The sequence below is a fragment of the Piliocolobus tephrosceles genome, chromosome 14 (genome assembly GCF_002776525.5).
Source record: "Piliocolobus tephrosceles isolate RC106 chromosome 14, ASM277652v3, whole genome shotgun sequence".
NCBI classification, from domain to species: domain Eukaryota; kingdom Metazoa; phylum Chordata; class Mammalia; order Primates; family Cercopithecidae; genus Piliocolobus; species Piliocolobus tephrosceles.
In genome coordinates this window covers 22,050,848-22,075,588 of record NC_045447.1, presented here as the reverse complement: position 1 = coordinate 22,075,588, position 24,741 = coordinate 22,050,848, and the positions used below count along the sequence as shown (strand labels likewise).

Sequence of the window (24,741 nt, the reverse complement as noted above, 5' to 3'; positions counted from 1 at the left end):
GACTAATCTGGTATTACTTGATGTCTTCAGGAATGCTGGTCCTGAACTTGCTCCTACTTGAATAGTGTTGGAGAGATTGTAGAAATAGACTTCATTTCATAAAGATTTATGACATTTGTTCACATATTAACGTCCCTGGGAAAACTGCCAGCAAGGAAATCAATGTAGCAACTTCATTTATAATAGGGTTTCTCAAACCTTTTAAATTATGGAATCCTCCTTTTTAATTTTGTTGCATCTACTAACCCCAAAGTGCTAGTGTTATTTGGAACCACTGCGAGATAATGTGTGTTGTCACAATATAATACAATAGGCACTGGGATGCAAGAAATTTGGATAGGGCTGTTTTGATGGTAGAGTGCTTATAAGTAAGAGGATTGAATGATACTTGGAGATAGTGTAAAGGTGTTTGTTAAGCAATTTAGTAGTAGTAATATCAAAACATCTTCGTGAGCATACCAACAGAGCCACATAAAATTAATGTCATTGCAATTTTCTATATCCTCTCTCTGAGCCATTTACTGTGCTTAGAACTCGGAATGCAATGGTGGTTAAGATTCAATCCATGAACTCCAGAAACACATAGATTACCAGGTGAGGACAGAAAGGGATACTAAACTACAATTGACTCCAGTGCAATATAATGCAATGCCCTGACCTTTACATCTGGAAAAAATATTTTAGCAGCATGAACATACCAATGAGGTGCCTATGATTCTGGAGGGCACATTCTCAAAAGGATGCTCAGAGGAAGTGATGCTTCTGTAAGACTGGGATGGATGAAGAGTAGTGTGCTAGGTACACCGGGGACTGTGAGTGTTGGGCTATTTTAGGCAGAGGGAGCGTACTGGAAAAGGCAAGGAAAATGGAAAGTGTACAGCATTTTGAGGAACTAGCAACTGGGGACACGGTGGGAGATGAGATCAGAGGGTATGATGGCCAGATTGTGAAGTGCTATTGAATGACGGCTGAAACAGTATGGATTTTTATTTTGAGGCAGTTGAAGGTGGAGGAGGGCTCTAAATGGTTTTAAGTAGGAAATAGCCATGGCCCAAGTGGACCAAGTGGTACAGCGGTTGGATTGGGGATGTGCACAGAGTGTGGTGGGGACTGAAAGCAGTGAGACTATGTACGAGGTCCTGAGTCAGAAAGTGTCCATGACGATGGAGAGGCACGACCATTTTTGAGTATATTTTGAAGGTAGGATGAAAGAACTTGGGACTTTCCTCCATCTGCTCCTCCAAACTCACTCTCAGCTTATCCTTCTCCTGCCTTGTGCTCAGGAGGCTGACTTTGATGACCTTGATGGGCTCTTAGAGTTGGCTTCTCTCTGGGTTCAGCAAATGGCAGCATCAGCAGGAGGTTTGGTAAGAAGTGGTTGGGTACAGTTGGGACATTTGTTTTCCTGGCTCTTTTGCTGCAGAGTCACCATGAGCTGTGTGTATCCCTTGACTAAAGGCCACAGTTCCATGGCCTCTCCATATTTTTGTAACTTCACCCTCACCTTGACCCAGACACTCACCACAGGGCACTGCAGATCTCTTGTTGTTTTTCTGGAACTTTCTCTCAATTTTGTTTATAGTCCCCCTTTCAAATCTCCCCAAGCTTGAGCATGCCACCTATTTCTTGCTGGGATCATCTTTGATATTAGTATCCTTGTTTGGTGAGAGGGAAAGGGGTTAAACCTAAGGTACAGATAAATTAATTATTCATTGCCATATCCAACTCATCTTTCTGACTAAACTGCCCTGGTGTGTGCGTGTGTGCATGTGTGTGTGTGTGCTTGAGTGTGTATGTTGTCTACTAGGTGGTTGATGCCTATTGGGCAGAGTGAGATACACTAAGGGAAACATGGTTCTACTCAGCTGCAATGAGTGGGCCTTAAAAGGCAGAATGATTTCTCATCTTAGCTTATCTTGATCACTATCCCTGAGCTGCTGTCTGCATAATTGAAAATATGACCTGTTTAAGTGAGACAAAGTGAGGCTTTCCAGGAAACACTGTGGGACCACGGCAGGCAACGAAGCAGGAGGCAATGAGATGTCTATCAGCAGAAGGTAGATTCCATCACTCAGGACTGCCCATGCAATGGCAGAGGATAGAAGATATGCATCAGAAGGTGCCTTCCAGTCTGTGAGTTTATAATTGTTTAAACAAGACTTTGAAACTATAGGACACAATTCAAGGGCCCTACGATGTGGGTAGTTTGTTTACAGCTTAGAGTGCTCCGTTTTAATATAAGTGACAATGATAGTGCCAGACAGTATCTAGGAAGCACCTACATGGATGCCTTTACTTTGCTACAAGCCAGAAATTTATTTCAGGAAATGTATTGGCACCAAGATAAGATTATCCAAATATATCCTCTGAGATAGCATAGATGGATGGAAACTTGTGGATAAGACAGTTCCATTTCAAATTCATCCTCAGCATCTCCATTCACATGACTGTTGTTTCTCTCATGTCTCAGCAACAAAAGTTATCTCTTCATTTTGTAGGGGAACACAATGAGGTCGTGACATAGGAAATAGGGAGGACTTCTAAATACCATCAGGTTCAGAGATGGCAAACACATGACCTTTCTGTTACAACTCCTCGTCCAACACTGAAGGTGGGCAAATGAGTTCATCATGACTCTTTTCCCAGCTGAGTCTGTTTGTAGTCTCAGAAACCTTCCTAGCATATCTTAGGCAGCTCCTAACCATGTATCTGAGTTGGTATGTAGGCTGGTTAATGGCTGCCATCTTTGGTTTAGTGCAACCTGTTAGATGAATAAACTTCAAAATCCAGGGAGAATTTTGAAGACATGGGTTGGAATAGATTTGCAGTTCATAGTCCTCTCAATTATTACCATGACTGTATCTGTACATTGTGACCCTGTCTCCTAATGATAGATGACTAAGCCAGGGTTGGACTTCTAACATGTGACAGACTTCTCTAGGATTTTTCAAAAGGAGACGCAGGGAAGAGAACTGTTTCTCCCTGGTGGTAAGAGTCACAAAGAGCTTGGGGAGTCATGAGTATCACAACCCCTATCATGACAAGATAGGGAGTATGGAAAGAAAGTGGTTATACAATAGAAGAGAATGAAGCCCTCACAGAATGATGCAGAGAGGAAAAACAGAATCCTAATATCATCTAACTCCCTCAACCTTCTTCATTCCTGTGGCTGAGCTGATCTCTTGCCCTTCCCATGATGTCATTCCAATACAGTTATCATTAAGCTAACTTGAATTGGGTCTCTGTCCCCTGAATCCCAAACCATCCTGATGAATACAGAGCAGAAAGGGCTTCCATGCAGGAAGTGAGGGAGGTGCCATGGAATGATGAATGGGTGGATGGATGCGGTCTTGAGGTCAGAAGTCTATGTTCAAATTCCAATTCATCCCTTTACCATCTGTGCTGCCTAAGGCCTTATAATGTCAGCTTCCTCATCTGTGAAATGGGAGATAAAAATAGCTTCAATATCAGAAGATGACTGTAAGGATCACTTACAGGAAGCTGAGCAGGAGGCCTCTGCCCAAAAATGCTACTGATCGCTGTCTCCAGCTTGGGGTCAGGCTTCAAACCCAGGTATCCTGACCCCCAGCCCAGTATACATGCCAAAAATCATACTTTCAGGTGTCTTTCTCTTTAATCTAAAGATCTGCAGACCCGTCTCAACATCAGAAGTCCCCTTTTAAAAATGTTTAACTTCTAATGCAGATATAACAACTCATTTCTCAGTTTCACTGTATCTGCAAAGCTTTCTATAATTCAACATCAAATATTTATTATTACATTTATTACAGTTTAATAATTTAGCATCCCCTGCATGTAAGATAGAAGCTTAGCTAACTGGTTCCCCTTTATCCAGCCTGGGTCACTTCAATATTTATATTCCAAAGTCTCCATTTGAGTTTCACTTAGCAGAGGCTGTGTCTTGAGCCCTCTATCTGAGCTGACAGTTGGTGTGTGCTACAGTCTCCCCAGTGGCGAAGACTTACAGAAATTTGGTGCTGAACAATGTTTGAAGAGATTTACCGAGCCTGGGCAGAAACTCATCCTAATAGACTTCACTTTTATTTTGATTGCTAAACTAAAATGGGGAAAAATATATATGTCTCCAGGCTCACTGGCTGAATGACAGGCAGTGGGGCTGGAAAGAGTGGAGGGCATAGGGTAGATCCACCTGCGAGGAAGCGTGGGGGCCTTTATAGTAATGTTTCTCAGAGGGGCTTCATTTTCTCTTAAAAAAAAAAAAAAGGAGGGATGTGGAGGTACCAGGAAAATGCTAAAGCCCATATTCCATGAACCTAGCTGTGAGTTACCCACAGTCCTTCCCCTTCCCCATTTAATATTTCACCTCCTGCTTGCATAAAGAACATTCACATTTAATAGACCAAATGCTCAACAAAGAGTAAGATATGAAGTCCAATGAACCTATTCCTCCATCTTACAGAGAATGCCCCTTCTTTCGCAACAGCCAGCATTTACTGAGCGCTCACAAAACATCCTGAGTTGAAATCCTGATTCTGCCACATACTACCCATGTGACCTTGCATGAATGACTTAACGTCTTTGTGCCTCAGTTTCCTCATCTGTAAATAACAATAACTACATCATTGAGTTGTTGTGAGGAGTCAGAATGAAAACATGTAGAGCACTTAGACATTGACATCAAGCAAGTGATCAATAAATGTTAGTGATTATTATTAATGACTGTGGGGCTAAAAGTTTAAATGTGTTCTCATTCCATTCTCAAAAAAACATTCAAAGATAGAGGGTGAGTTATCTTTCCTATAGGAAACTGAGGTTCAGAATTTATCTTACCCAAGGTCAGCTAGTCAGTGGTGGAGCTGGGATTTGAGCCTAAGCAGTTTGGCTCCAGTGTCCATGCTATTCACTTGGCCCAATACCTCTTCTGTGTTTCAAGTAGGTAAGTGGGTTCCCTATTAAAGTTCTGTTGCTCTTTGGGAAAGGCACATTTGTGTGAGCAATCTGTGAGAAAAGGAAAAGTTTAGAGGAAGCATGATGGACTTGAGATTCTACCTGAAGAAGCCACCCCTCTATCAACATGTCTAGTGAAAAGGAAAGCACACTTCTAGGTTGCCCACAATGCATGCACACACATGCACACATATACACACATGCAGTTATTAATGAAATCTTGCAGAGCTGCAAAGGCAAGAAGTCAATTTCGCTCACTTCCAACAGGAGAGAGGTATCCTGAATATCAAATGATGTAAGACTGGTATCAAGGACCTTCCCCCTAGACGCTGCTGCCTGGATCCTTCGCAAGCCAAGTGCCCCCATGCAATGCATCGAGTGACTGGCCCTGACTCCTGCCTACTGCACATGTCCTGCGCCCCGACCCTCCCTTCTGCCATCAATGCCCTTGCCATCAATGCACAATGTGATCCAGAGAAAGGAGGCACACATCCCTTCTTTATACTGCTCTGTACCATGAACTACATCTTTTAATCACTGACCACACTGCATCATATGGTTGCTTCCTTAACTGTACTATAATTCTACAATTCCTACTTCTAAAACTTCTCATTCATTGAACATCAGTTACATGTAATATACTGTACTAGTAATACTACACACATTATGTCATCCTAATAACCACCGTATGAGAAAAACACACTAATCTCCATCTTCCTGATTCTGACATCGAGGCTCAAAGAGGTGAACAAACTTGGCTCAAGTTAATTCTACACTCTTTCCTACTACTCCTCTTTCTGGTTTTTCTACTTCTAGAGCCTAGCACAATGTTCATTACATGGAGAAGTACCTGGTGTGCATTTGTTGAGGATTGCACCTGGAGATACATGGCCCATGTTTCCAGAATGCACTATATCTGACTAGGGGTGCTGGTGTCTGGAGCAGTCACAGAGGAACATCTGCTGGGGACTCTAGAGCAGTGAGTGAATACACTACCCTCAAGTGCCCTTAGAGTCATTGCTGACTCTGCTAGTCCAGGTGGTTAACAGCTGAAAGAAGAGAGAAAAGAGAAGAGAAAAGAGCATGCATGTTCTGTCTGCTGTCCTTCTCTCCCTTCATCAACTGCCATGCATCCATTGGCACTACACTGCAGCCAAACTGAAATGGAAGTTCCTCCTGGCCAGGCGTGGTGACTCACGCCTAGAATCCCAGCACTTTGGAAGGCCGAGGTGGGAAGATCACTTGAGGTCAGGAGTTTGAAACCAGCCTGGCGAAGATGGTGAAGCCCCACCTCTACTAAAAGTACAACAATTAGCCAGGCGTGGTGGTGCGTGCCTGTAATCTCAGCTACTGTGGAGGGTGAGGCAGGAGAATAGCTCGAGCTTGGGAAGTGGAGGTTGCAGTGAGCTGAGATGGCACCACTGCACTCCAGCCTGGGTGACAGAGTAAGACTGTGTCTCCAAAAAAAAACAAAGTTTCTTCTTAGGCATGCCACACTTTGCCAGTTCAAGGCCCTGGGCCTTGTTCATGAATAAAGCATCTCTGGGATTTTCTTATTCAACATCTATTTTCTACCTGTCCCACTTTTTCACTGGGGAACTATCCTACCTGAGATCTCAATCCAGGTGGTTAAGGTGCCCCTCATTCAACTGTGGTTTCAAGGGTAAATTGGTGACCCAGGTCTGGCTACTTGAAGCGCTTTGTCTCTTGAGAGATTGATGTGGGATATTGGCAAAGATCCCAAAATAGGCCAAAGAGAGGCATCATAGCTTAGAGATGAGGAACATGGACTCAAGAGACTCTCAGGATTCAAAACCTGGTTCTATTACTTACTGGCTGTGTGACCTTGGGCAAGGTACATAATGCTCTCTGTGCCTAAGTTTCCCCATGCATTAAATGGAGCTAATAATGAGTGAAGATTAAATGAACTTATTTCAGTAAAGCACTTGGAACAGTGCCACCTAAGTAAGGATGTGCGATTATTGCTGTTCCTCAGTACCAGGACTTGTGCATAAACCACTGGGAAAGGGGGCATCTCATTACTTTGGCAATGCTTAATTGTGGTTGTAAGCCTGGAGAGGTCAGTGAAGAGTGTGCCTGAAAAAGAAAATCAGAAAAACAGAATGTACCAGAGAAACAAAGAGATGAAGGACAAAAAGAAACAGGAATAGTGAGTCCCAACATTTGAGAACATAAAAACCTTACTATGCCAAAAGCCATTGGCACTCTGGACTTTTCAAGCCCTCATATCTTTTGTTTGCTACTTAAGCCAGGTGATCCATTCCTTGTTTGCTACTGAGTGCATTTGTCCTCAAACTTTAGTGAGCATTAGAATCACCTGAGGATTTCTTCAACCAGAATTCTGGGCCCACCTCCAAAATACCTAATTTAGCAGGTGTATTATTACATAGATTCTGTGGCTGCTGCAACAAATCACCACAAACTGGGGTGGCTTCAAACAACCAGAAATCTGAAATCAGTATGCCTGGGCAAAAATCAAGGTGTCAGCAAGGTGGTCCTCCCTCTGGAGTATCTGGGGAACAATCTTTTCTTTGCCTCTTTCAGCTTCCGGCGGAAGCTGGCATTCTGTGGCTTGTGGTTGCCTCACTCGGTCTCTAACTCTATCTTCAAATTGCCTCTCTACTGTGCATGTCACATCTCACTGTGCTTCTTTCTTCTAAGGGCACTCATTATGGTGTTTCGGACCTGTCCAGATAATTCAGAATAATCAACTTATGATAAGATGCGGCGTAACATCTGCAAAGACCCTTTTTCCAAACCACATAATATTTATAGGTTCTAGGAGTTAGGATCTGATGATACCTTTGGGGATCAATATCAGTCTATACTAGATATGAGAATTTAAATTTCTAATACGTTTCTAGGTCATGCTAATGCTACTGGTCCAGGGAATACACTTTGAAAACCAGTGAGCTAGTGACTTCTTGCTAACACTTCAAAATGTGGCATAGAAGCTGTGAGTCCTTGCTTTCAACCTCCAGGTGAGTTTGACCACCTCTGATTTTGTGTCTTTTCTCTGCCTTGAACTTTCCCTCTATCTTCTTCAACTGTCACAAAGTATGACATTTTTTTGTTTGCAATTTTGAGTCATTTAATGCACTGAAATCTTTGTCTTATTTTTTATATCTCTATTACTTAGTTTAAAATATGGTAGGTGTTCAGTAAATTCTCAGTACTTGGAATTCAAAGGCCAAAAGAGCAAGGAGATATTCCTAATTCTATTCAGAACTAAGTCAATGTGAAAACTGTCACCAAGTGAGCCATGCCAGCTCACACTCTGATATCCCATTATTCTTTCAACATTGTTCAGGAATTAACAGTATTTCACCATTTCATTTTCATTGAGTTGAGATCACAGAAAAATGACTGAGGGGCTCCAAAACTGGGCTTTGTGGGTGATTATTATTCCAACTATAATAGCTAATCTCAAGTTTCTCTTATAAGAAGAACCTGCTCCAGGTGAAATTGTGAAGAAGGCCCAGTATGCAGTAATAAGTGTTGTTTCTCATGCTTCTCCCTCCACAAGCATCTTTTATTCCATCTCTCAAGTCGGTCTCTTGTTTCATGCTCCATGCTATGTCATGAAACTCCTGAAAGCAGAGGTGGACTGTATTCAACTCTGTATTCCTATGGTACCTGGCACAGTATCTGGTACACAGGAGGGGTCCAGCTAAAATTTTTCAGAATTAAAATATATCTGTATGCAATTCAGCTAGAGATTCGCTCTTCCACCTTTGTAGCTGGCATCATTAGTGTCTCAAATGCTAAAAATCTCATTCCCAGCAGCTTCCTGCTAGGATAGGCTGGAGAATGGGAGCTGTCCAGGTGAGAGTTTTTTTTTGCCCTTCAACCCCTCACACTTGAAAGCCTTCCCCCTCACCTTAGATTGCACAAAGCCAAAGCTTAGCCACAGTTCTTGATTAATTGGCAATGTTCTCTCTCTTGAAAATATTTGCCTAATTCCCTCAGTCAGATACATCTTTCTTTTCCAATCCTTTCCAGTCCCCTAGGGCACTCTATGTTTACCACACATGTGACGCTTCATTCATTCTATAACCATGTCCATGTACATAAAGCCACAGACCTAGCATACTGAACTGGAATTTATAGACTCATTTAAGTCTCCCCCAAAGCCCAATGACAAAGTGGTTAATATGAATCCTCAATACTGAGCAACTATTGATTTTAAGATGCACCATAGGTTGTATGTAGCCTTTCAGCAAAAACATGAGAAAGTAATGAAAAGATAAAGAGAACAAAAGTCACTATGTTACAATAACAAGCATGATAATTAACGTTTCTAAAGAGTTCACCACGTAGCAAACTCACCGCTTTACATGTAATATATCACTTAATCTTCATCACTCCATACATGCTATGAGATTTTTATTTCCATTATTCTCAAGGGGAAAACACAACTCCAGAAAAGCTCCTGCAGTAAGCAAGTCATGGAGCTAAGATTTGCACTCAGGCAATTTGCTTGAGTTCCATAGCCTATGCCCTTGGACAATAAACTTTATGTTTAATCAAAATATAGAATACACAGAGAAAAGTGTGAAGCTCAGTGAATTTTCACAGAGTTAAAACACTCATGTAACCACCAGCCATAACAATCAATCAAACATTATCAGCATCACATAAGCCCACTCCTACTTCCCCATGTCACCACCCTCTCCATCACCCAGAAGTAATCCCTATCCTTTCTTCTAACATCATAAATTAGTTTTCTACTAATTAGTAAAACTAGTGTTTTTGTTTTTATATAAACATATTAATATTATTTTGTGTTTGGTTTCCAAAATTATGTATTATATTTGTTAGATTCATCCAAGGTGCTATATATGGTTACTGTGTTCTTTCATATTCATTGTTAAAGGCATTCTATTGTGTTATTATTCCATAATTTATTTATCTAATTTTTCACTGACGGGTATTTGTACTTTTTTTTTCTAGCTTTCTAGCAGTACAAATGAGTGCTTCTACTCATATTTTTGTAAGTCCTACTTGTGGTACACATTTCCATATTTCTGTTATACATACCCTTATGGGTAAAACTGATGGGCTATAGGAGATATAGGAGATATATACCTCCAACTTTAGTAGATACCACTCCACAGGTTTACATAGTGGTCATACTTATTTATATTCTCACTATAAAAATATGAAAGCCACAGTTGTTCCATATCCTTCCTAACATTTGTTATCATTAGTTATTTTAAATGTAGCTGCCTTGGTAAGTCACAGTCTGTACATTTAACTACTAAGTTGTTCTCCCTACTGTAGTGTGAGATCTCATAATTGTCCAAGAATTTATCACAGATTAAAAATCAAAGAATCAACTTGCAATGCACGTTCAAACTTTCCTTTCCAATCCTACCGTAATGCTTACCTTCCATTTCCCTTTGACTCTGCTTCTCCACGTAGTCTTTCCTCTAATCTCTCTGTTGTGATTCCAGGGCAGTATTATTGGCTATCTATAATTATGATCTATTATTTATTAAATTTCTAACATATCATCTGACTGGAACTTGTTAATTCTCTAAACGCCCATGATATGCTTGCCTGGGCAATGTCATGTCAAACAAGGTTTATTAGTGCAGCTTGGAAAACTGAATCTACATAGTGCAGATTCTCTCAAATGGTGATGATTGCAATCTTTTATCCCCTATTGCAGGTCAGGGATTGAAATGTGGCTTCATCTCTTACTAGTGAAGGCATTACCTCTATGCCTCAGGTTTGTTTATTTATTTTTGAATCTGAAAAATGAGCACCACCTCATGGAGCTGATGTAAGAATGTAATAATACTATTGAAGTATTCAACACTTAGAAAATGATCAATGGATATGAACTATTATTATTATTATTACCTTCTGTGAGGAAGGCACTGTTATTATCCCCATTCTGCAGACAAATAAATGAAAACATAGAGAATTAAACTTGGCCACCATGATGACACAGTTCACACTTGGTAGAGATGGAATTCTAAAGCAGCCCTATCCAACTCCAGAGTATGTGCTCCCATCAGCCAGTCTGAGAGCTGCATCGTCTGAATCTTCACTGAAATCATGGATGCAATGTCAACAGGACAGAACTCTGAGGAAAGCTAGTCAAGACTTTCTTTTCAGCTATTTCTAACAAAGTAACTGTGTCTCTTTAAGAATAGTCTTTTAAACCAGATGGTCCTTGCTTTATCTTTAAAATATGTAATGCAGAGAGACCTTAGCACATGCTTTACTAAAACCTCAGATACTTTAATTCTATCAAAAATGAAAACAATGGTAAATATCAATGAATCAGTAGGTGAATGTGTACGTGAAGCTATTTTAGTTCCTAGTAATCACTATTTCATATCCTAAGTGCCATCTCTTTATAAATCTATTCTTTTTAAAACATCCTCTTTTGGGAAATGCTAATAGCCTAAAAAAGCATGATAAGTTCATCCCTCCCAGTGAAAGCTGACAAGGTAAGAGTAAAAACGTCTTAAAGTAAGAGAGTTGGGTTCTAGGAGCTTTCTGTCAAGATGCCATAGAAATACTGATAGCATCGTGATTTAGAATGACCCAAGGCAACTATGGAGCTGTTGAAAAACAGTCACTGGTAGTTAGGGGGGGCATGATATAATTCCAGTTCATGAGCCAATAAGCTGTGTACAAGTCAGTCTTAGAAGTAAAACTACTCTATTCTTGGTAACATTAGAATTTCTAGAATGTTTCCCCTAATCAAATTGGGAGAAATAAACCCTCCGCTAGAAAGCTCCGGAACAGTGCTAAGATCAGATCTAAGATCACAGACTTAATTAAATCAATAAACATTTAATAGATGTCCAATATGTACTAGGGGCTAGGGATTAAAAAGCTAAATAAGTTATTTTCCTTGACCTTGAGAAGTGCACCATAATGGGGTAGAATGATATGTAAGCATCTAATTAGTACGCAGCAGAGTAAGTCTATAATGAAGTTAGCTACAAGCTGTAGGATAATGTAAAGTGAAATGTAGTCTCCATGCTTTTATAAGTTAAGAACAAAAGATTGGACATTTTTTTTTTTTTTTTTTTTGAGATGGAGTCTCACTCTGTTCCCCAGGCTGGAGTGCAGTGGCTCGATGTCAGTTCACTGCAACCTCCGCCTCCAGGGTTCAAGCAATTCTCCAGCCTCATCCTCCCAAGTAGCTGGGATTATAGGCACACACCATCACATCAGGCTAATTTTTGTATTTTTAGTAGAGACCAGGCTTCACCAAGTTGGCCAGGATGGTCTCGAACTCCTAACCGCAGGTGATCCACCTGCCTTGGCCTCACAAAGTGCTGGGATTAGAGGTGTGAGCCACCACGTCTGGCCTTTAGCCTGAACATTTAAAATTCATAAATTACCCAAAGTACATCTCATGGACTACAACAGAAAGCATCCCATTTTCTAAACTGTTGCCTTTGTGACTCTTCAACATACTGTTAAGTAAAGATAACATCATTAATGATCCCGTGATGAGCTAGATAATGCATCAGCCTCTCTTATATTTAATATAAATCTAAAAGGAAAGCAATAGTGTTGAAATGTAAGGCATTGAGCCACAGTGATGGAGGTCACATCTAAGAGTTTGGGAGCATGGAATATTTGACAGTGTTCTTTACGTCAACTAAACAGCAAGAACATTCCTTAGGAGTTCCTGTGGTACTCCAACAGGGGGACTTCCAAGGTTTTAAGAAGTACTTGTGCAGAGAACTGGAGACAATTCCCTACCTGACGTCTGCAGGGTCTTCCGTGACGAGTACATCAGTCTTGCAGCTGGCCAGGGGGTTGATGGACAGCTCCACAGGCGGAACCACAAAGCTTTTGCTGACAGGAAGCCAGAGGCCTTGGCCCAAGCTGAAAGTAGACCTGCAATGTAAGAGTTTCCATTGGGGAACTCCCTGGGAAGCAGAGAGCAAACAGACAAAAGGGGCCCCTGTTCCCATCCCTTCTAGGACAACTTCCTACTTCTCCACCCATGTCCCCTGCATTATTTAAGGAATGATGTTGGCCAACTTTCTCCAGACCTGGATGATCATTTCTCAAATCTGTTAAACATTTAGCTCATGAACTGCTTTGTGTTACTAAGTTCCTTTTCCTGATTTACTAGTGGACCCCATGAGGATAGGGACCATTGCCGCTCTGATTTTCCAGCAGTCCTGACATACAGCAGGAGTTCCACACGAGACTGCTATGTCAGCAGGGACAGTCTGGCACAAAGGTTAAGAGCACGGACTTTGAATCAGTTTGAACTAAAATCTGATTTCCAGTTCTGCCACTTAATTTGCTGTATGTCTTTCTCTACATGTGTATTGAAGTTTTACACAAGATTTTGTGGAGGTGGTGGGAAGAGGTTCTATGGTTACAGAATATTTTTAAACCACTGGACTTAATAATCAGTAATGTCTCCTCCAGTTCAAGTATCTGAGTCTATAAGTCTAGCTGCCAGACAAATGGGAATTAAATTCCCATAGCAACCTGGGCCATGATGGTACATTAGTGTCAGGGAGGGTTCTTTTGTACTCAGTGCAGCTCAGAAGAGCACAGGCTCAATAGTCTAAGGATTCATGACCACATCTTCCTATCAGTCCTTTCTCCATTTCCCAGAATTATGCCCAAACAAGAAAGCCAACTCACCTGAGAATCTTTTCAGGGGCTTGCTCCCCTGTCACCAGATCATAGCCCCTCTCGAGTGTCGTGTAGGGCCAAGGTCTACGGGAAGGAGAGGGGAGATGAGATGATATTAGTCAGAGGCAGGTAGGATTCGCACGTGGCCACTGCTCTAGAGTAGCTTTACAAACAACCACATTCTGCAGAAATAATTATTGGGCAAGACTATTTATATTATAAAAGAATATCTTCAATTTACAGAAGGATTCAGCACTTTCATAAAGTGTACATGTCCATTTAGGAGTCTGTTTAAACATGTTATTCTTTTTCTTTGTCAGTCTACTTAAGAAAGTGTTCATTGATTACTTTGTTTGGGTGGGTGACTTAAATGTCAGCCTTTGTTCTCTAGAATAGTCATCAATCATGTACCTTTAATACTAAAATGTGATTTCATGGGAAAGTAGGATTCATTTCCCATTGGGTTTTGCAGGAACACTACTGTTGCAGAGAAAGAGTCCTCTTTGTGGAGATGCTTGGGGCCTCTGGTAACACAACAGAGGAGGTAAAACTCGGTCCTGCACTGTCCCGGACCTGAAGCCCTTTGCCACTCACCCTTCACTCTGTCCCCAGTCACTGCGCACACACAGGTGTCTGTGAACAGGGTCAGGGGCATAGCCTTCATAGCAGCTGCACTCTCCTGTAAGTGAAAAGAAAAACAATTATTGTGAAGTAGAGTCTCCCCAAATAGGTGTTTCTCTGGTTTGCCTGTTTTCCTAAGACTTATATGAAGTGAGCCGCTTAGTTTTAGAAAAGGCACATGGAAAGAAGGCAATCTGGTCCATTGACCACTGTGGTTAACAGAGTTTATTCCTTTGTGCATTCACTCATTTATTCCTTCAACAAGTCCTGGCCACACTCTGACAGGCGCTCAGCTCAGCAGTGGAGATACAGAGGTCAAAGTTGTAATCCAGCTGCTGAAGGAGCTCACAACTTAAGACAGGGAAACAGGAAGTGATCAGGTGGCTACAAATGGAGGTCGTCTTTTCAAATATTAAAATTATGAAAAAGTGCATTTACTCTAGAGGTATAATCAGAAAACTGAATTATCTCCATCTGAATGAAGAGGTCTTCGCTTTCCATAAATCCCAAATTAAATGCCACTATCTCCAAGAAACCTTTGATCTCCCCCTTCAGAAAAATCCTGTCTGTAGTCTCCTGGTTTTATTTTGGGTTGTTTTTCATTTTAAAATTGTTTTTCCCCTCCTCCCCTTCCCTCTACTGCCATCTCTTCTCTTGTCCTCTTTTCTCCTCTCCCTCTCTCTTGCCATTCTTTTTCATTTCTTTCCCTACCATCCATTCATTCATGAATCCATCCATCCATCCATCATTTTTTTTTTCGGGCCATGGCTTACGCTTGGTTGCATGAATGCTTGCTAGCATTACACACTGCCTTAAGTACATTCTCTCACTGGCCAAGTTCATTTCAAGTGGCCAGCATATGTCCCATTTCCTAGCATATCTTCAGAGTCCAGAATCCTAGAAGTGATTTCAGAATCTCTCTGTCCTACTCCCACCTGTTGTCATTTATTCTCTACTGTATACTTAAGGTACAGAATTTCTTTTTCTCTTCTTTCTTTTTTTTTTTTGGTTTTTTTTTTTGAGACCGAGAGTCTCATTCCATCACCCAGACTGGAGTGCAGTGGCATGATCTCGGCTCACTGAAACCTCCTCCTCCCAGGTTCAAGTGATTCTCCTGTCTCAGCTTCCCAAGTAACTGGGATTACAGGCATGAACCACCATGCCCAGCTAATTTTTGTATTTTAGGTAGAGATGGGGTTTCATCATGTTAGCCAGGCTAATCTCGAGCTCCTGAGTGATCTGCCCACCTCAGCCTCCCAAAGTGCTGGGATTACAGGTGTGAGCCACCGTGACTGGCCTAAAAACATTTTTTGACTTAATGAGTTACTGCTTTTTTCTCTAAGGTATATTTGTGGGATGCTTAAAGATGGTTTACCAAAAATAGATTCTATTTAAAAATGTGTTTGGGTAATACTACCCCATTCCTTAAAGCCAGTGTAGTGTGATTATCCATCAGGGTGATACATACACGATTTTCACCAACTTATTTTCCTTTGGGAGCCTTGTTGGTGGAATGACTCACAGGATTATAATTCTATGGAAAACTTCTTGGGAAATGCTGGTAGGAACCGCCCTGACTTTGCCTACTGCCTCGAATAGGGTCGGTGCTTAACAATATGAGTTGAATGAATAATCAACTATCTGTTATGGCTCTGGTAAATTTCCAGGTTAATGAGTTTGGCTTGTCTTCTTTCTCATCTTCTTGTAATCACATTTTCTCTCTCTCTCTGTATGTCTCTCTCTCACACACACACACACACACAAACACACACACACACACAGATAAACCTGTCACCCTTGGATCCTACAGTGATCCTGATAGATAGGACCCAAAAGTTTTCAAATCATGTCCATGGAAATGTATTACTTCACAGAGATTTGGGGACTATGCAAATTTTATATTTTACTTTTTCTTAAAAGTTTCATTTTTAAATTTTTAAAAATATAAAAACAAGAATAAACACTTTTTTTTTTTCAGATATCACATGCCAGAATTTAGGATACTGAAGAAAGTATCAGTTGCCAGATAAACTTATTTTATGCAGGCTTCAGGGAAAAAAAATAATCTCCTGTCATCTTTGTTTCATCTAAAAGCATACTGAGGATGAATCAAGGTGCCAACAAGCTCATGCTATTTGCAACGACATATTTTGTGAATCAGGATTTTCTCAACTTTATACAACTAAAACAAAATATTGTAGTAAATAGAATACTAGGGTAACACGGGTTCTACAACTATCACCCTTAACTCTGGATTTTGAAATGTATGTATTCATCAAGTAAACTTACTGTTCTCTCTGAAGAACTGTAAGTGTTATATATTTGACCTTATATGAAGCATTCTGAGTGTTTAAAAACACTGTAACTTGTTTTATAGATGACACTGCTGCTTAATCTTTGTATCCCCAGCACCTATTGACAAATAGCCTGCGCCTCATGAATGCTGCCTGAACAAAAACTGGTAGTAAGACAGAGTATGAAGTAAAGAATGGGTCAGAGATAGTATTCAAAATATTCAGAATGAGATTGTTGAAAGACACAAGGAGAGAGAGAAGACAGGTCCTTTTCGTCTTATCTGCTTATGGGGAAAACAAGGAGGGCTTGCTCACAGCTAAAAATGGTTTCTGTACTCCTCCCCTGCAGCATCACGCCTAGGGTCTTCCACCAAGTGGAAGTGCTGCAAGTACTGCTACCTAATGAACTGATTGTTGCCAGAGGTAAGGGGAATGGAAGGAAAAGGCTAAGAGCCTTGAATGTGGATGAAAATAATTTACCAAAGAGGGGAGGGGCAGGAGTCACTCACTAATGATGTGTTAAAATGCAACCGTCCCTTCATGAAATATTCACCACTTTAAACACGTCTAATATTAAAGATTAAAAGTCCTGGGATTTGTCCTCGAGACTCCCAGGACTGATTTATGATCTGCCACAAGCCACAGGCCTCATGATTCATAATGGCAGAGGTAAAATGGTTACCTCTGGCAAAGGAGCAGGAAGTCAGGCTGGGGTGGGCGAGGAGGGGCCAGCAAGGAGGATCCTTCTTCTTTATGGAAAGGGCAAAGGCTGAGGGCCCTGTCTCTCCTGCAGTGACCTGCAGGAAATAGCACAGTTCACTTCTTTCCTCTTTCTCTCGGTTTTGGAAATACTGGTGAGATTGAGAAATTTATTCAGAAAAAGGGTGCTGCTATGTTTTTCTTTCCTCCTTGTGTGCTTACCAGGCAAGTTTTCCCTGACTCACAATGGATCATTAGTTACTGATGCTCATTATACAACAAATACATATTTTGCAATTAAGAGGCATTCACCCTGGAGACCCCCATGAGGCTGCCTGGAGAACAGAAAGTACGCAGACGGAAAAGCCCGAGTGCTAGCAGCTGATGGACACGGTCCCATCCTCTTGCTCTCTCCCTAGTTGTGTGGCCTTAGTCACCTTTTTGGTTTCAGCTTTCTCATTAAAGAATAGGGATGATAGCAATGTCCATTTCCTAGAGCTGATGTAAGAACAAATTGAAATAGTAAAGAATAAAGCTAGTGGCTCAGGTGACAATTAGTTGATGGTGAAGAAGTGAGTTTCTGGGTACTATGCACACTACATGGGTGCAACATACGAATGTAACAAACCCGTAAATGTACCCCCTATATAAATAAAAGTTGAATTTTAAAAAAGTGTTTCCTTCCCTTTAATTCCAAGCTGGCCACTGGGTTCTGATATATGTTTACATTTAGACAAAACTATCACCCCTAACTCCTTACATATTAGACATGTACAGGCACAAATTACCTCCTTTTGGGGCCTCAGTTTCTCCTTCTGTAAAATGGAAGGTTGGAGTAGATCACACATCAGTTCTGAGCACCAAGAGTCAGCTGTTTGCATTGCCTTTCCAAATCCCTAACCTCTGCTTTCTGGATACTGTTTGTTTTAGTTTCAGCTGCAATCATTCTTAGCAGCAGCCTGGGTCTCTAGCAAGATCTCCATCAATGCCATAGGTACTGGCTTTATTGACTCTTGTTTCCTATTTTGCTGGCTCAGCTAAATCTCTACTATTTGCAACCAGGCATTTCCTCTTGTCAGATGCAAAGCCTCTGACAGCCAGAGCTGAGGGTAATTAACCTCTTCCCTGGGTGAGTCCTTTCTTCAACTCTGCTTCTGCACACCCAGAGCAGCAAGGCCATCAAAGAACGGCTCTCCAGGGATGCATGTAACCGGGCTGACTGTGAACTTCCACACTTCCTATCCCTATAACTTTAGTACCTTCCTTGCTCACTACTGCATCTCAGCACCTCCTGCATTGCCTGGTACAGAGTAGGGATTCAGTAAATAAATGCCAAATAGATGAAGGGATCTATTTCACAGTAGTAATGCCTATGCCAATGGAACAGGGCAATAATTTTTACCTGCCTGTTCCCCCACTAAGCTGGGAATTTCTTGATGGCAAAAACATTTTCTTAATCATCCTGTATTCTAATAATTAGTATAGTGCATGATAAAGGGTAGGCAAGTCATTTATTGAATAAATGAATTAGTGAATTCATACATATATCATGACTACCATGAATTTAGGCTGAGTTCATTTAGAATAATGATGACTCTGCTGAGGACTGGAAGAAACTTTCTATATCCAAGATAGGTATTTGCCAAGGAAACAAAGAGTGCAAACACAAGTGCTGATGAAATGTCTAAAATAGAATTTGATTTCACATCAGAGCAGAGAAGACCCTTCAAGACCAACTAGTTCAAACTTTCCCAGTTTCATTATTCAGAAGAGGAAACTCAAGCTAAGAGAGTAAAGGAGTTTGTCCAAATCACTGGCCTAGCTCTGGGCCAGCCAGGATGAAAACCCAGGGCTCTTGGCTGCCACTTCAGTGTCCTTTTGCTGCATTGGTGGTATCAATAGTTCAATGCATTCTGAAGCCTTTTGTAGCAATTTTTTTTGTACAAAAGGCTTTTTTGATATTACCAAGTTTTCTAAAAATGAGAGCATTTACAAATGGGTATTATTTAAACAGTAAAATGAATTTGAAATGCCCATAAGTGCATTAAAGACATACATTTATGTGTTGTTAATAATGGAGACCTGAAAAAAGAATTCACTCTCTTCGTTATATTGGTTCTCATAAGGGAATTCAATTAGATGGTTTTCTATCTGGCTAGTTACCAGAACTGTGTTATCAGCAGTAGATGAGTTGTGCTGGTTTTAAAAGATTTACTCTTCATGTCTCCAGGCTGCCATTTGTTGAGGTCTCTTTCTATGTTGTATGCATTCTCAGTCCAGAAACTCTTGGGTAAAAACAACAGAACGCCTTGATCATGAACCATCTGTGTTCATCTCCTGTGAGGCTCTTCCAAACAGGACAATGCCTTCTTGTTAATCACATAAGGCCAGTAGGCTGGTGAAATGGTTCAGAGTGTGAGTGGGCCTTGAAATCATCATGTACTGCATTCAAATCCTGGATCTACCTGCCACTTCAAGTTTGTAAGAACCCGATACATTGCTTCTTCTCTCCCTGAGCCTGTTTCCTTGATCTGTACTGGAGCTGATAGCATACACCTGTGGAAAGGATCAAGCGCTGTATTTGAAAAATCCTCAGCACGGTCTTTGGCACATTTCTTCTTGCTGAGAACACAACGGCTGTTTGAGTCCGTACAATTATTGTTCTCGGGTAGGAGGGGCCCATCCACTATGCTGTTTTAGTGGAAAGGAAAGGTGCTTAGAATGAAGGATGGTCAAAAATCCAAGGTATGCCCTTCGCAAAACCCAAAAGACCACAGTTTCTTTATCTATAATTTGGGGTGTTTTTTAAAAATTATTATTATTATTGTTTTAGAGACAGGGTGTTGCTCTGTTGCCCAAACTGGAGTTCAGTGGTGCAATCATGGCTCACTGCAGCCTTGAGCTTTTGGGCTCAAGAGATCCTCCTGCCTCAGCCTCTCAAGTAGCTAGGACTATAGGCACGTGCCATCATTCCCAGCTAATTTTTAAATATTTTGTGAAATGAGATCTAACTATGTCACAGAAGCTGAGGGCAGTTTGAATGAGATAATCCCCAAAGGTGTTCCTGGGTTTCCAGAGCTACGAAGACATGTTGCCTGTGTCCATGGCAGGCCCTGCTGAAGGAGGTATGGGTATGGACAAGGCATAAGCTACAGGCCGCTGCCTCCTCCATCCCAGCAGTACAGAGGAGCTCATGGCTTGCCCATGAGAGTGCAAAGCCTCCTTCATAAGCCATCCTGGCTGTCTGACTCCCCTCCCCAAACCCTGTCATTCTGTTATGATTCCATTTTCACTTGCTTCTAACTCAGTCATCACTTATCACCACTGGCCAGGGACGCTGCCTGCTGTTCACTTTCTTATTTACTCTTCTTGTCACTGTGGTTTGAAAAGGCATCTCTCTGGGCCCTCAGAGCAATAAACATGGCACCCTTCCCCATTCTGACTCCAAGTGTGCCACCTTGGGCCTCTTCACCTCTGTATCTCTGTAACTCAACTCAAGGCCAGGCACGTAGTGGGCAAAGCATGGGTTGGGCATAACATTATGAGGGTCTGCTTTGTGCTAAAAATGGTGTGTGACATTTGACATGTGTCATTGCATGTCACAGCCATGACTAGTACAAGGAGGAAGGTACTGATGCCCTCCTTGTAAAATGAGGAAACTGAAGCTGAGACTCGACTAGTCACTTGCCCTAGGTCATAGGGCCAGGTCTCCAAAGCTCGTGCTCACTTACACCACCACAAACACCACAACAATAAATATAACCACAAGGACAATAACAAGGACAGCTGCCTTTGACAATGATCACGTGTGAGACACTGAGGGTCATTTCCCTGCAGTACTTAATTATGCATTTGCTTCTTTGCCATGGTGAATTGTGGGAAGAGTACATTTTCTTTCCTGCCCTTTGTCTTCAGACTTGGCATATGACTTGCTTTGGTCAATGGGATGATGACATCCAGGACTTAAATAATCAAAGTTTGAAATGTATTTATGTGGATAGGCTTTGTGTTTTGCACTCCTGCCTCTTGCCATGAGAAAAAACACCTCCAGGCTGTGGCTGGTCCGTGAAGGAAGAGAGATGTGTGGAACAGATCTGGATTCATCCTCAGCTGAGAGCCAAGGGCAGCTGAGTGCTGGCTAGATCAGTCCACCCAGATGTGTGGCAAAGGAGAAAAAGATGCTTACTTATAGTTGTTGACAATAAAATGTGACTGATATGCAGCATTATTTTGGCAAAAGTTTCTGATGTACTTTAAACCTAGATGTCCACATCTCTATGAGTAATGGTACCACTTTCTTTCCTAATTGAAAACTTCAGAAAAACTTCTAACTGGGCCCTATTTTGTACCCTCAGCATCTGAGTGATATCTGAATCCCACTGACTCTACCTCTTTGGTTTTATCCAGACCCATTTATTCCCATCTCTCTTCTCTGTCACTGGCCTAGTTCAGGCCCTCAGCATTGTCCATGTACTAGGAACCTATTTTCCATGTCCCTACATCCAATCTGACTGTTGGCCAGTTATCTTTTCAAAGAACAGCTGTACCCACGGCCTTCCCCAAACACTCTCAGTGTTTTTCAGTTGCCTTCAGGGTAGAGGTCATATATACCAGTCTAGCATTCAAAGTCTTTCATTATTGGCCCCAGCCAATTTTTCCAACCTTATCAATAACTCTACCTCCCTGTGGCTTTTATGCTCCAATATTTTCTGAGTCTATTGGTAAGAGCAGGGTCTCTTGAGACCAACCTTCAGACCCTTTGAAGCTTCTTTCAGCAGGTCTGCCTTGGTTCTACCCTTGGGTACCACTCAGACATCCCACTCAAGCAAAGCCTGAGCCCTAGAGAGAGACAAAGTCAATGAAGGACAGACGAAAGGAAGAGGGAGAGGAGAAAAGGGAAAATTAAGTGGCAAACAATTATTTAGTAAAAGAATGAGGTAATTTGGGCAGTGTTGAGTATAAGTAATGTCATCAGGGGATACATTTTACAGCCCCGAATCCTCTGCAAATCATTCTACCTTTCTGGACCTCAGCCTTCCCATCTGTAAAATGAGTAGGTAGTATTTGGATATCCCACTTTTCCAAATCTTGTTCAAATTCTAGCCCTTGATTCTTCCTCTAACATATTCTGGTCTTGTTTCTTGAAATCGGCATCTCTCTTGTGATTCAGGAAGCAGGATAAGTTTGGGGGCTTGGGGAAATGGAGGCTTGGTAGGCAAAGAACATGATTCGAGTGAAATAACAAGAGGATATAATTAGAAGCTTTATGAAATGAGGAAGATTCTTTATAAGTCTACTCAGCCAAATGTGTTGTGTGACCTGAGGCAGTTCCCTCCCTCCCTGGGGCTCAGTTTCTCTATCTGTATAGTGAGGAGGCTGGTCTTGACATTTGAGAAACCTCACATGGGTGTCTCTGATGTCCCTTTCTTCCTTATACTGCTGGTGTGAGACCTTCAAACCTTGCTTTTTCCAAAGCACTGACACAAATGTGGACTCTGCATTGTAGCTGCCGGCCCCTCATTGTCATTCATCAGCATGCCTCTGAGAGCACAAAGAAAAAATAATCAGAGGCTGAAAGGTTCTGGTGGCACAGGCTGGTGATCAGGTCTGATAGAGATTAGAGTCCTTAATCAAGGCTACATGGGGGCTAATTGGTGTTGGCTCAGCTCGTGTCGGCAGCCCATACGGGATGGTCAGGCTGCTGAGAGGCTGCCAGCCAGGCCCCATGAGGGCCCCCACTCCAGGTTCTCAGCCAGGGCAACCTTTTCCACTGGCCCCATTCCCTTTCTTTCTAGCCTCTTCCACCTCTGAGTGTACCACACACATGATTATATAGTATTAGTGTCTAGGAGAAAAGCATGTGGCAAAGAGCTTCCTGCAAAATCATGGCTGATTAAGGATGGAGTGGGGTGAAGAAATCTCACTAATAGCCTGGAATGGACACAGAGCAGATATTTCCAACAATCCAGAAGGATCTGGCTTCAGTTGATGAACACAGGATGCCTAACATGCATGCACAGAGCTGGGCCTGCTGGTGAGAGGCTGGCTTCTCCCCACCCTCACTGTACCCCAGAGCCCTGCAACCTCTAAGCTTCTCAGATGCACTGGGAAGGCATGGAGAGCAGAGGGACACAGCCTGGTAAGGGGAAAGGCGTCGGCCTGGCAACCAAGGCCATTGGAAGCTGAATCCTCTGTGGCCTGCATCAATCACTGCAGCTCTGGGCTTCATCAGAAAAATGGGCATCTTAAACCCGATTTTAAAAATTGTCACAAGGATTGCAGACAATATATTAAAAACAGTTACTGCACTGCCAGACGTGTAGGCAGCACTTGGTGTGTTGTAGTGTCGTTATCGTGACTGCTGCCAGCACTGCTGTACTTGCTGTGCTGTTGTCCAGGCTGCTCCCCTCCCCCCCACCCCCCTGCAGTCACGTTTCCTCCTTGATTTGGTGCCCTTGCCCCTCTGAGCTGTAGCTGCCCTTCCAGGCTTTCTGCTGTGTTAGTTCCTCCTTTTCTCCTCCCTAGCCGATTCATCTCTGTTCCAGATCTTACTGCTGCGGACCAGCTACCCTTCTCTGGATAATTCCTCTATACCTGGCACAGGGGAGATGGAGGCAGAGAGATGAATCCATCCTATTTTCCTACCTTCAAACAGCTGGCATTGGCGTAGGAAGACTTGGAGGAAAATACATCACTCCACAATGTGTGATTCAGGCTAAAAGAGGAGTGTGCGCAAAGAGGTATAGGAGCCCAAGAGAGGATTGTGGAGCTCTGCCCAGGATGGGGCTCACCAATGAAAAGGGTGGGTAAGAGTAAATAATAAGAGAAAACCCACAGGGATAACTACCTGTCAGGCAGTGTGGGAAGTTCTTTGTTTAGATTAACTCACATGATCCTTCCAACAAACCTACGAGGTAGGCTCTATTACTAACTCCATCTTGCAGACAAGGAGATAGAGGCCCAGAGGGGTAGTACCCTGCTTGCTGAAGGTCACAAAGTCAAGTGTGCCAGAGCCAGAACTGGAATCCATCCAGCAACTGTGCCGCTCCAGAGATGGTGCTGCTGTCCCCAGGCTGCACTGACTCCCTTTCCAGGGGAATTAAGAGTTTTACAGAGAAAACAACAGGGATGAAGGCAGGCCACGGTGTGCGTGGAAAATGGTGGGCCCTTTTGCTTTGCTGGATCAGTGGGGTACACTGTAGGCACAGACAGAAGGCTTAATGTGCACTGCGGAATCCTGCCCTGGTTCTGCAGGTATGAAGAAGCAGTCCCTGGTCACTGCCACATCCCCTCTGCAAAAACACAGTCGTGCCCCCTTATCTACAAGATGAGTTCCAACCCACCCAGTGAATGCCTGAAACTGTGGATCGTACTGAACCCTATTGATATGGTTTGGCTCTGTGTCCCCAGCCGAATCTCATGTTGAGTTGTAATCCCCAGTGCTGGGGGAGTGACCTGGAGGGAGGTGACTGGATTATGGAGACGGACTTCCCCCTTGCTGTTCTCATGATAGTGAGTAAGTTCTTACGAGATTTGGTTGTTT

The 24,741-nt window shown here is 42.3% G+C and overlaps 1 protein-coding gene across 3 annotated transcripts in view; it reads right to left on the bottom strand.

The window, feature by feature from the left end:
• The window catches only part of ASTN2 (astrotactin 2), a 997,023-nt gene that overhangs the window by 545,130 nt on the left and 427,152 nt on the right, over window positions 1–24,741 (bottom strand). For 2 of the 3 annotated variants that reach the window (XM_023223654.2, XM_023223655.3), the window contains 3 exons: window positions 14,179–14,263; window positions 13,594–13,668; window positions 12,688–12,825 (listed from right to left, as the gene is read on the bottom strand). In XM_023223654.2, coding sequence (XP_023079422.1) covers window positions 12,688–12,825; window positions 13,594–13,668; window positions 14,179–14,263 — 298 coding nt within the window. The remainder of the gene's footprint in view (window positions 1–12,687; window positions 12,826–13,593; window positions 13,669–14,178; window positions 14,264–24,741) is intronic. The other variant, XM_023223656.2, reaches the window with a different exon arrangement.